General features: G+C 39.3%; 1 protein-coding gene across 1 annotated transcript; it reads left to right on the top strand.

The window, feature by feature from the left end:
- Positions 1-12,031, top strand: LOC134748719 (ubiquilin-4). The gene is made up of 11 exons (XM_063683492.1): positions 1-227; positions 352-538; positions 657-754; positions 3,489-3,632; positions 5,318-5,456; positions 6,282-6,389; positions 6,694-6,965; positions 7,201-7,314; positions 8,486-8,677; positions 9,159-9,291; positions 10,058-12,031. Exons 1-11 carry the CDS (start codon positions 27-29, stop codon positions 10,132-10,134), a joined length of 1,665 nt encoding a protein of 554 aa, XP_063539562.1. The 5' UTR covers positions 1-26; the 3' UTR covers positions 10,135-12,031.
- Positions 12,032-13,144: the final 1,113 nt, after the last annotated feature.

Raw genomic sequence — 13,144 nt, 5'->3', positions numbered from 1 at the left:
ATAAATCTGTCATAGACAAGAAATTTATGAGCCGTCAAGTCAAGTCAACGAGAGTCGTCAAATTCTATAGTGCTTGTACATATTTTCAGTTTTCCGCCAAAGTCCAGTCATCTATATTTGCCAAAATGGCAGAAGGCCAAGATGATCCCAAAAAAATCACAATTACAGTAAAAACCCCAAAAGAAAAACAACAAGTGGACATTGAAGAAGATGCCGACATTAGAAAAGTAAGTACGCCACCATCGGAAACCTTACTCATGGCGTAATAACACAGATATTGCATACGCAATCAGTGACGACATTTATTCAATCATTAGGCAACGGGAGTGTAATTTGTGGTGATGATTTCAGTTGAAGGAAGCGCTCGGACCGCGGTTCGGAGCGGAACCTGAGCAGCTATGTCTTATCTTTGCCGGAAAGATAATGAACGATGGCGACACGCTGAAGCAGCACAACATCAAGGACGGGCTGACAGTCCACCTCGTGATCAAGACGCCGCCTCGGCCCGAGCCGGAGGGCGGCCCGCGCCGACCCCCAGGTAACCAACCAACTGACGTGTATACAACACTATACCTACCTATTCAATATATGCTATGTCACCTTGTCATGTTTTCAACCATTATGTTTACGAGTGTAACAAATTTGTATGATTTCAGCTGATATTGGAGCTACTCCATTTGGATTGAACTCATTAGGAGGTTTAGCTGGGCTTGAGAGCTTGGGTCTTGGACAGAGCACTTTTATGGACTTGCAGGTAAAATGTTATTTATGTCTATTTCTAGAAACGTTCAAAAATTCAGCATGTTATATTACAACTTCAATTATATCAGCATTCATTGCATTATTTATAGGTAATTTAAGGGTTTACATAGTCTGACCAAGATAACTGCATGTCTGCAACACATTTTCAATGACTAATTGTGGCTGTCATCATAAATGTTGAATTTCTATGAAAACATGACCTTTATAATGGCACCACCTCACTTTGCACTGTTCACGTTGGTCCAGTCAGTTTACACAGATTAACCAATCTCTCATCAGTGGAGCCCATGCTTTTCCGACAAGAAATTTCATCTGTTTCTATATAATTATTAACAAACCTCACATATTTTTTTAATTAATTTTTATATTTATTTGGTGGACCATATTTTTCTACTATTACACAACTATCGATATTAATAAAAAAAAAATCTAACACTAGCTAGATTGCGACAGTATTTTGTTTTGCCACGAAAATTCCGGGCTCTGCTCATCAGATTGTAATATGTAATGAACATGGATAATTATAAGTAAATATCATAAGTAATAACTATACCATTTCCATACCTTCCTGACTGCAGATAGTAAAAAATTTGTTTATGGAAAAGTGTCTTCTCGATACAAGTATATGTTTACTTACAAGGAAGACCCAAGTCTAAAAATTAAAATTATTTTTTTTATTAAAAAAAAAAATTATTATTTATTTTCGTAAAATTAAAAAAAATTAAAATTATTTTTTTTCGTAAAATATACAGGTGTCTATAAGTAGGGGATAGTGCTGCCCGGTAAGCAAAATTTGCCTGTGTTACCGCTCTTCCTTAATTAACAGATTGTTACACGAAACATTTTTTTTAAGTACTAGTTTAAGTAATATAAACATGTATACAATTAAAATTTTATATATAACATTTGTTTATAGAACTAAGTGAATAACTGGGTTGTTAGACATGCAGTAATAAAAAAGGAATTAGAGGAATTAAAAAAGGAGTAAAGGAGCCAGTAATTTTGTGTGTGTGTGTGTGTGTGTGTGTGTGTGTGTGTGTGTGTGTGTGTGTGTGTGTGTGTGTGTGTGTGTGTGTGTGTGTGTGTGTGTGTGTGTGTGTGTGTGTGTGTGCGTGCGTGTGTGAGTGTGAGTGTGTGTGTGGAAGCGTTTGTGTGCGTATGTATGTATGCATTTAGTAAGTTGATGTATGAATCTCTAGTAACATATAGTATTTTGTATTTTATTTTTGTAAGTCTTCTATTTCCTCGTAGCTTTTTGATTTTAACCATTTTGTAATTGTTGATTTGCAATCGTAGTAAAGTTTTGGGTAAATGTTTAGGCACCTATTGACTTTGTTGTACATGTGACTAGACTTCACATTGTATTGTGAGCGCGCAAACTTGGTTTTAGTTTTAGTTATATTAGCAACGTTTTTTATTGTCCTTCTGGAGTCATAGTCGGCACTGTAAGAAAGGGTTTTATGTTTTTTTAAAGTCATTTGTAAAATATATAGTTTCCTTATTGATTAAGGTCGCTTAGATGGTATAATGAATCTGCGGGGAAACGGATCTTTTTAAAATACATTGTTTTTAAGAGTGCATGCTGAGCTCTTTCCAGGTTAATAAGTCGCGTTTTAGCCACCCCACCCCAGACAGGTATACAGTACACCAAGACGGATTGCACCAGGGATGTGTAAATTTCTGTTAATATATTCCATTGTTTATACGGGGTTGTTAGTGCTCTACCTGGTACAATATGCGTTAGCGTCCTGAAGATCCAGTGCAGCTTACGGACCCTACAGATTAGTTGATCAATGTGAGCGTACCAATCTAGATGCTCGTCCAAGGTGATTCCTAGGTATTTAATTTTTGATACTTTTTCAATGATTGGGCAGCTACAATTATTTAGATTCGTTCTGTCACAAGTGTGAATTTTTAGATCTTCATTAAAGTTGGGTTGGGTGGAATTCGTGATGCTGAAACTCATGTATTTTGTTTTGTCTGTGTTTAGCGTTAGCCGATTTAGTTTCAAGTCTGATTGCTTCCTTCTGATTCTGATTGATTTATTTTTAGGATTCCGTTTCCAAAGGGTAAAAACAGGGCCCTTATTACTAAGACTCCGCTGTCCGTCTGTCTGTTACTAGGCTGTATCTCTTGAACCTTGATAGCAAGACAGTTGACATTTTCACAGGTGATGTACTTCTGTTGCCGCTACATCAACAAATACTAAAAAGTACGGAACCCTCAGTGGGCGAGTCCGAGTCGCACTTGTCCGGTTTTTCCTTTGATTTTATGTATATCACAAAAATATGCAACAGCACAAGGACTAGCACTATTACCAGTGTAAATGTTGAACCTAGGTTTGCTTTTATATATTCTATACACTATTCAAGAAGAAGCAACAAAATGGACCTGTAGGACGGAGGCGCTTAGGAAGGCCCAAAAAGAAATGGATAGACGACATCTCCTCCGTCGCGGGAAAAGACTGGCTCCAAAAAGCCCAAGACAGGGATGAGTGGAGAAAAAGTGAGGAGGCTTTCACCCAGCAGATGGGATCTGCAGTCAGCCCCAAAACAAAGTTTAAAAAAAACACCAAAACAATAATAACCTGACTGTAGAACAAATAAAGCTTTAATACACTATTCAATAGCATATTCATTATATATTCACTAGCATCCCTACTTGGCTACTAGTTAAGCTACTTACATACTTCACAAGTTCATACTAACATAAAAGTTTAATTTCAGGCCCGAATGCAACAAGAGCTCCTGTCTAACCCCGACATGCTGCGCCAGGTGCTGGACAACCCGCTAGTGCAGCAGATGATGAATGATCCCGAGAACATGCGCACGCTCATCACCTCCAACCCGCAGATGCAGGACCTTATGGCTGTAAGTTAAGAAGCAGTAAAATTAACCCTAGAGTGCTCACGCTATGAGCATTTTGACACCCGTGGCGAAAAAACTGAGATTTCTTAAACATGGTACATTTGTCAAGGTAATTTTTTGTACTACTGTAATTGTTACTTTTTAGGGTTCCGTACCCAAAGGCTAAAACGGGACCCTATTACTAAGACTTCGCTGTCCATCTCTGTCTGTCAGCTGTCACCAGCCTGTATCTCATGAACCGTGATAGCTAGACAGTTGAAATTTTCACAGATGATGTATTTCCGTTGCCGCTATAACAACAAATACTAAGAAACAATAAAATAAATATTTAAGGGGGCTCCCATACAACAAACCTAATTTTTTTGCCGTTTTTATAGATAATGGTACGGAACCCTTCGTGCGCGGGTCCGACTCCCACTTGGCCGTTTTTTTTTTTTTTCAGTATTTCGGGGTTGGTCCCATAGTAAAAGTTGTTCGGTATGGCCTTTATAGCTATAGTTATTGGCCACTACATAGTAAGTGGCCACTCCATAGTAAGGCAGAAAGAAACAAGCCAGTTCTACTGGCTTGTTGTCTTATTGTTAGGAGTGGCCAATAACTATAGCAGTCACCCTATTCACATCGTAAAATATTGCAGATTAGTAAAAAATACCATGTATATTTTTTTAATAAATTTCGTCTTTTGTTACTATCTTGGCCATTTAAAAACCAATACTGTAAATTGGAATACCACCATTAACATGATTACCATTACTGATAACCATTAATCATTAGTAGTAATTCATTCCATAAAGCGCTATCAGCTTTTCTATTTTAACCTGTAGCCGCCCAGCGGCCTATAAAAAGTCTTCCGTCCCGTACTAAATGGTCCCATAGTAAAAGTTGTTTGGTATGGCCTTTATAGCTATAGTTATTGGCCACTACATAGTAAGTGGCCACTCCATAGTAAGGCAGAAAGAAACAAGCCAGTTCTACTGGCTTGTTGTCTTATTGTTAGGAGTGGCCAATAACTATAGCAGTCACCCTATTCACATCGTAAAATATTGCAGATTAGTAAAAAATACCATGTATATTTTTTTAATAAATTTCGTCTTTTGTTACTATCTTGGCCATTTAAAAACCAATACTGTAAATTGGAATACCACCATTAACATGATTACCATTACTGATAACCATTAATCATTAGTAGTAATTCATTCCATAAAGCGCTATCAGCTTTTCTATTTTATCCTGTAGCCGCCCAGCGGCCTATAAAAAGTCTTCTGTCCCGTACTAATTTGAATTGGATTGGTCAACATACTGTGAATATCAAATATGTACATGTTTGGACCTTACTCCTCTCCTCTGTAATAAGGCGAAAATGTAAACATATCTTAGAAGTCGAATGCAGAAGCCAATCAATGAGATATTGTACTAAAATGACGGCTATGGTAGTAATATAGCCAACCAAACTGTTAATTTACTGGGATATAGTAACAAAATTAGAGTTAACTTGGCACTCTTGGCAGACAGTATATTGTCCCGCCATACTTCACGTAAAACTTGGCGAACAACTTTGCGCGGACAGGCTGTAATTTATTAATACATAGTAGTTTAGTAATTTATTTTTATTTTAATGTCACAGCTGTTGGAGCTATCTATCTATAAATAAATAGGTGTAGTAAATGTGATGTAAATGTTGTGCACAGAGGAACCCGGAGATAAGCCACATGCTGAACAACCCCGAGCTGCTGCGGCAGACCATGGAGCTGGCGCGCAACCCCGCTATGCTGCAGGAGCTCATGCGCTCCCACGACCGCGCGCTCTCCAACCTCGAGAGTATCCCGGGTACGTACTGACACGTGCTGCACAGCCCCAGCAGGCTATAATGGAGCTGCGCAACCACAGCGTGCTGCAGCTCATGTGCTTGCACGATGTTCAACAACCTCGAGAGTATCCCGACAACCTAGAAAGCATCCCGGGTCCATACTCAGTTGACAGTCACATGCTGAGCAACCCCAGCAAACCATGGAGCTGCGCAACCTCGTTGATTGAGAAATTTTATAGTAGTCAGCTCTGCAATATAACGAAAATTTCATTTAATTCCATTTAAATGTGACTGAATTTTCCGTTTTCGACGAACGGTAGCTCTGGTCGGACTCAAAAAAGCTAGAAACTTATGGAAAACATTAGGAAACACAAATCCCGAGTACAGCAAGTACCTGAAAACAAGGATTAGAGAATTTCTCTTGAATAGAGTGGAAGTAAGCCATGCCATATGCATTTTGTGTGTGTAAAACCGCCATCGTCATCGATCATTCGTTCGTCTATTTACCTCTTGCATATTCTAGCGATAGAGAGGCATTTAGACGAACGAACGATTGAACATGTTGAAGGCTCTCTGATCTCAGCTTGGCCTCGATTAGCAATTTTTTTTCCTCTTTATCAGTAGGCTGATAAAAAAGAACAAAAATTCGCAAAGTATGCATAAATCGTTGTAGTTTTAGCGACCCATTTTCATGTTGAATCTGCCATTTTCGCGACACGCTTTAGTGGGTTTTCCTATGCAGCTTTTTCTAAAAGACCATTATAAATCTTTGTACCCTACTAGTCACAGTATTTTTGTGACTATAGCGTTGAACCTGATCTTTAATAATTTAAGCGTATTTTTAGGAGGTTACAACGCATTGCAACGCATGTACCGCGACATACAAGAACCCATGCTGAACGCTGCCAGCAGTATGGCCGGAAATCCCTTTTCGGGGCTAGTGGATAATTCGGGTAAGCAGTCTATATTAAACATGTATATATGTTTGTTTATCGGTTTACAAATATTTGATGTTATTTGCAGGACTACATTCAATCATGATAAATATTAATGTCAAAATGCCGCCAACATAGAGCCCTTGGCGTTACAAATAGATGACGATGTTGATGTTTGTCATATCCATCCTTTATTTTATCTATTAGGGCTAATTGTATCGACGAGGACGAATTTGGAAGCTGCGTCTCCAGGGACACTAGCTAAGTAAAAACTTACAAAATACAACTACAACAACCAAAACTAAAACAACCTTTGTTTTAGACGGCACGAATCCGCAACAAGGCGCCGAGAACCGTCAGCCGCTACCCAACCCGTGGCAGCGCGGCGGCGGCGGTGGCGGGGGAGGCGCGGGGGGCGCGGGGGGCGCGGGCTCCGGGCCCGGCCTCATCAACACGCCCGGCATGCAGTCGCTGCTGCAGCAGATGTCCGAGAACCCGCGCCTAGTGCAGTCCATGCTGTCGGCGCCCTACACCAACAACATGCTGGAGGCGCTCGCCGCCGACCCCGACATGGCCAGCCGGCTCATCAACCAGGTACAGTACGACTCTACTGTAAAGATACCGACAACACATAGTCGAAAGGATTTGCGAGTTTAGCTGCCAATACTTAAGTAAGAAACTGCTTAACTCCGTTTGGTAAGCCCTGAACTATTAATGCTGCAACGTAAAAATCCTGTTGAAAAACCTCATTATTCCCAATTCCCGAAACGCCTTGAAACTTTAGTTTGACTACTATTTAGGTTAACTGAAATGAATATGTTTTTTCTAGAATCCCATGTTCGCAAACAACCCCCAACTTCAAGAGCAGATGCGAACTATGATGCCGCAGATGCTCGCTCAGCTACAGAACCCTGAGATGCAGCAGATGATGTCTAATCCACAGGTACATATATCCATGTCAACAATTAAGTTATTAGACTTTTGCGTCGCTGGCTATTTTTCTTATTCTTACGCGCTGCCGCGGTCTGAAAAATAATTACTGGTGGCTCTGTTAGCTGTAGACCTCACGAGCATAGCTTCAAACTGAATAAATGTTCGCTCCGCCGCGCCGTTTTGGAATAATTTAGAAACCCTGGACAGAAAAAAATTTTTTTTTTTGGAGCAAGTTAAATAAAAGCTTGTAAAAATTTAACGAATACGCTTTGTGCTCGCTCGATCAATTAACAATACGAAATTAAAAAAATATGTTTTAACATACATTTCTGGGGATCGAACCAAGGCGAGATCTTCAAAGCGGCTGCTTGTAAACTGCGCCATGATAGCAGTTAGCAAATTTGACGAAATTTGGATACTTATTCTCGAGTAAAACCTGAATATCGCCTAAACCAGCGTTAAAAAAAATCTGCATTTTTTGCCAAGCACTGTAAACATGTCTCGAAAAGATAAAAACTCTTATGATATTGATACGACTATTTGTTTAGGCGCCGGATCGACAAAAAAAAACTGTTTAAATAATCATAGAATCCGGTCACAAGATTTCACGAGAATCGGTTGAGAGTTGCGACTTGTGGAGGAGAACATCCGAACATACAAAAGCAAAATGCTCGAGCCGAAACAGAGACCTTCGCTGACTGGTATTCTACTATAAAAGCCTGTTTTTAATCGATGAAAAAACGGAGCAGGTTCTCAAGTCGACGCGTATATATTTGTAATAAAAATATCGTTATTATGCACTAACTCAGCATTTCCCAAACTATGGGTCGCGAGCGAATATTGAGTGTGCCCTAAAACTACTAGGGCATCTGAGCGTTACCAATAATATTTTATGCCCTCTTTTTAAGACGGCCATGAGGTGGGTTCCGAATTTGGCAGTTTTTGTTAGGTGGGTCGGAGCCCAGTCAACTTTGGGAACTACTGCACTAACTTAATTTGAGAAGTAACTTTTTTTTTCACTCGGGTTATATTCGTGTATTGAGATACAAAATGATGTTTTTATCAATTTAACTATCCACATGTGTATTCAATATTGCGACTATTTCGAGCTACATCAGGGCTCACGCACGCCCACCGTATTTCTCGAAAATTCCTTTGACTCAATACTTGTGTGTGCGTAGGCGTTGAACGCGCTGCTGCAGATCCAGCAGGGCATGGAGCAGCTGCGCACGGCGGCGCCCAGCCTCGTCAACAACCTCGGGCTCGGCGCGGGCGCCGCCGCCGCCGCCGCCGCCGCCCCGCCCGCCCCCCCGCCGCCCTCCACGCCCGCGCCGCAAGCGCGCCAGCAGCAGAACGAGGAGCTCTTCTCGCAGGTACCGAGTCCCGACCCACCCCCCAGTTAAGGCTGACTAGACTCGCCGAGGCGAATCGAATCGCAATAATTCGCCTTCTATACATTTACTATGAATGGTAAATTCGATTCGACGCGCCGCGGCTCTCCGTTAATAGACGCAGTTTCATAGTAAATGTATAGAAGGCGAATTATTGCTATTCGCCTCGGCGAGCCTAGTGGACGCCAGCCTTTATAGTGTGCGCGGCTACAGATCCGTATACCGTACCTGCCTTGGCTTAGTTAACGCATCTCTGTTATACTTCGTCTATAACTGAACTAATAGATATTTGCGGTTTAAGAAAAAGCCACAGCCAAAAGTTAGGAGCCTGCAGGTGAGGTTGTGCACATTGTTCGCATACAAACGCTATTTCCACCCGACTCTGGAATTTTTAAACTCTTTAACCAGTGTCTGTGTAATATTATGTGGCCCACATTTACATATACGTGTGGTATTGTTACAGTTCATGCAGCGGATGGTATCAGCTATGGCCAACAACCAGAATAACTCGTCGCAGCCACCAGAGCAGCGGTACTCGCAACAACTCGAGCAACTAACGGCCATGGGCTTCCTCAACAGGGAGGCCAATCTGCAAGGTTTGTATACAGACAGTTATACTTCTACCGAGTTCTACCCTCCTAAGCTAAAAGGGGTATCTCAAAATCAAATGAACTCGAAAATGGAGTTCCGATTTTAAGCTACCTGTTTGCATTCAATTTTCATTGAAGACTGCTTTTTAGTTTAACAGGGCAGAGGTGACGTGGCTTATTTGTACACTTAGCCTTTTAATTACCACCACTACCACCAGCTCATTTTATCCAACAGGTAATATAAACATTCCAAATTTAATTTATTAGAGTTACACCAGGCCCCAATTTCACATCGGTGACAGGTGCGACAATTGTCACAAAAATGACAAAATATGGCATATGTAGAATTATCGGTTAATAATAAAATTGTAATAGTCATCTGTCGCTTGACAATTGTCGCTCGACATATGTCACTGACAATTGTAGCCGTGGTGGAGTAGGAGCCTGAATGTTATTCTTTCTTTGTTGAGTAGTTTATGTAGATGAAAAAAATCCCTGATAGAACTAGTGATGGTGCCAAACAAAAGTTGGCAATCAGGATTCTTAGTAAATTTGTCCAAGAAACTTATAAAATAACACTATTTCCTAACTGCCGAATTTGCGACTAAAATTGAATAAGCAAATTAAACTTATAGGCACCCTAGATACCCTCTAAATTCAATGTTAAATTTCAAACCTCTTAAAGTCTTTTTTTAAATGACACTGAGTTCCCTAGGAGCCAACAGGACTCTGTTGTAACAACGGCGTTTATTAAATTATAATTCGTTTCCAGCTCTTATCGCAACATTCGGCGACGTGAACGCGGCCGTGGAGAGGCTACTGGCGCTGGGGCAGCTGTCCATGAGCTAACACCGCGGCGTGCGCACGTACACACACACATAGGCCGCGCTTACATACAGCTGCTCTCCTGGTACCAGCGACACTCTTTACTGACCATTTGTGAACTTTATGTCCTTGTGATAAGGTTTACGAGTTGACAGATAACCAGTGCAGACGATGGTGCCTGTAATAAAAAACCTGTAGGATGTATAAAATCGTGGCAGGCTCCTTCTACGCTAAGTCTGTATGACGAGTGCTATCAAGTATGGCACGGTCATGCGTTGTCAGTGCAAACTTAGCGTACACGGACGCCGAGGGCCTACCGTCAACATCGAAAAATAGAAAAACGTTATCTGCCTCTCTAGCGTTCGAATATGCAAGAGTGATACGGAGGCAGGTAACGTTAAATTTCGATTTTCGCGGTAGGGCTCTGGTCCAGTCAACGAAAATTGAATCCACTAGATACCAGCAACATTAACTTGGCTTTTGCATAGTCTTTGACCGATGGTGCTGCCATATAGTTTAATGGGTTCAACTTAGCCACATTTTGAAATGCTATAAGTGACTTGATTAAATCATATTATTTATTTTCCAAGGGATATGTTCTGGTAAGTTCAGTTTCAATTTACACACAAGATACGACTTTCTTTGTCCTCTTTTTGGAGTTTTAGTTTTTTAGACGGTAAACTCCTCTCACCTAACATGGTTGGTATGGTTTGAGAGCCAGTGTTCCTAGGCTTCTGTATATTAAATCTTGTTTCTTAGTTAAAGTTCTTAGATAAAATTGTCTTTGTTGGTGTAAGAATAACGCAACACTTAAAAATATACAGCAACAAATATTTACATTTGTGAAGCTTAGAAATAAATTAAAAGTGGAAAAAATTTACTGTCTTGGGTGGGACTTGAACCCACGACCCCTGCACTGATTATTTCTAAGCTTAATAGCACCGGTCGCAGACGTCTCTGATACAAAATTAATTTACATTTGTTGCTGTATATGGCTTCCATATTTTTACCCTCAACCAAACTTATTAGTCTCATGTCAAATTTTTAATTTCTTAGTGATAATGTTGTTTAGGACACTTCTACTGAATATGTTGCGAACCGTTCCGTGCTAGTTTCAGGAGAGCGGCCATTGATATTTGCACTATTTTTTATTTACATTGTGGTGGGAGTTGTGTGATTCTATTTATCAATATGGCTAGAAATGGCTCTATCGAAATACTCGAAAGTGTTGAATTGGAATAAATGTATAAAAACAAAGTCGTTTTGTATTGAGTTGCGTGAGGGCATAAGTGATACGGGGCATTTAGTAGAGGTAGCGAGTTTTAGGAGTTGAGAACGAGGATGACTGGTTTTCGATATTTCTTTAGTGCCATTTCGAAGCCGTGGTTTGACGGCGCGGCGTGCCGCGGCGGCGCGAGGCTTGACTGTAGAGACCGTCAAGTACATGTAAATGTATCTATTCAACTGTATAGGTGTTTCCTATATCGCAACTAAAATTCATTCCTTCTTGTTTTTTAGTTTATAAAGGAAATTGTTAAAAATAGGAATTTCATAAATATTATAGAAAAACGTCAGTTGTTTTCTGTGTTCTATGATACCCCAAAGAAATATAGAAATATTTCTGAGGTATAATTTATATAATAGTGGTTTATTTTATTTCTTCAACGATATAATGTAACTTTTGAGTTGCATTAAGTAAATCGGTTTATGTAAATATTTTCCTTTGAAAAAGTAAATGGATAAGGAAGCGATTCAGCAATAATGGATGTGTCTACACATATGTGTCTGTTTCTATTGTAGCATCTATTTTATTATTCATGTTTGTATTTTTTTTCGTTTGATCGTGAATTACAGTTTGTCACAAATTTATATTGGGGCTATAGAGGTTGGTTTCAAATAAATCGGCGGCGCTATATTTACTCTCACTAAAACACTTGGTGTAATCTAATCAAGTAATCACGCCATTTTGTTTAACTTAAATGGTGTGCCATAAACAGTCCCTTTTCGCGTGTCCATTGCCTTCATTTAAACAGAGATATTCTTCAATCGTTGTGGTGGTAAATTATTTTATAAGAGTTTAGCTTTTTGTATCCTATGATAATACTTTAATATTATTTTGTAGTGGTTTTATAGCGAATTCATTAAATTTAAGTTGTAAAAAGTATAAAAGAGTACTGTTGCTCAGTTTGAGGGGAGTGTGTTAAATTACCCAGAATTATATTTAAAAATGAATTTATTAGTCACTTCAGTATGCGCATTATATGTCCACGAAGCACCCTGACTGTAGGTTGTACTTTTAAAAATAACGCAGATTTGATTTATGATATGATGTAATGTAACCACAATTGACTACAAAACCTAGTGAAGGATGAAAATTTTACACCATTAAAAAAGCCGTAGCTGGATAAGGGAACAACATCTGCCCTTGAGCTATTTTGACTTTTTTTATATAATTTATTCACAACTAGTACACGTAACATACAAAATATTTAAAAAAAACCAAGAGGTTCCGTAGTAAAACAGTAATAAGTAAAAAAATATATATTTTTTTTCTCTTAGTCATAAATATTTTTAGATTAGATACCCGAAAACCGCTCAAAAATATCTATGACTAGGAGAAAAAAATATTTGATTTTTTTTTACTTATTACCGTTTTACGACGGAACCTCTTGTTTTTTCTTTTAATATTTTGTGTATTACGTGTACAAGTTGTGAGTAAACTAGATAAAAACAAAATTAAGTCAAAATAGCTCAATGGCAGATGTTGTTCCCCCAGCAACGGCCTCTGTGCAGTCACTAAAAGTATTGTAATTTGCTTTTGTTATGAATATGATAGTAATTTTTTTAAATATGCTTATACGTTTTATTTACCTCGCAATGTTTAGATTCGTTAATTCACGATAGTGCACGGTAGTGTACTTTATGTAGTACAATTTTGTCCAGTTTGTGCAGATGTTCGCGCCTTCGTGAATGACTGTATCTAAAAAATAAAAAATATTGTTTGCAAAAGACGTAAGTGGGGCTGGGGGCCCGT

Source organism: Cydia strobilella, chromosome 17 (assembly GCF_947568885.1).
Source record: "Cydia strobilella chromosome 17, ilCydStro3.1, whole genome shotgun sequence".
NCBI lineage: Eukaryota > Metazoa > Arthropoda > Insecta > Lepidoptera > Tortricidae > Cydia > Cydia strobilella.
Note: the sequence above shows the minus strand (reverse complement) of the source record. Positions and strands in the feature narration are given on the sequence as shown.

Coding starts and splice junctions, on each gene's coding strand:
- LOC134748719 (XM_063683492.1), top strand. CDS start 27: ATGAGCCGTCAAGTCAAGTCAACGAGAGTCGTCAAATTCTATAGTGCT. Junction 3,633..5,317: donor AGATGCAGGACCTTATGGCT/GTAAGTTAAGAA, acceptor TGTTGTGCACAG/AGGAACCCGGAGATAAGCCA. Junction 6,966..7,200: donor CCAGCCGGCTCATCAACCAG/GTACAGTACGAC, acceptor TGTTTTTTCTAG/AATCCCATGTTCGCAAACAA.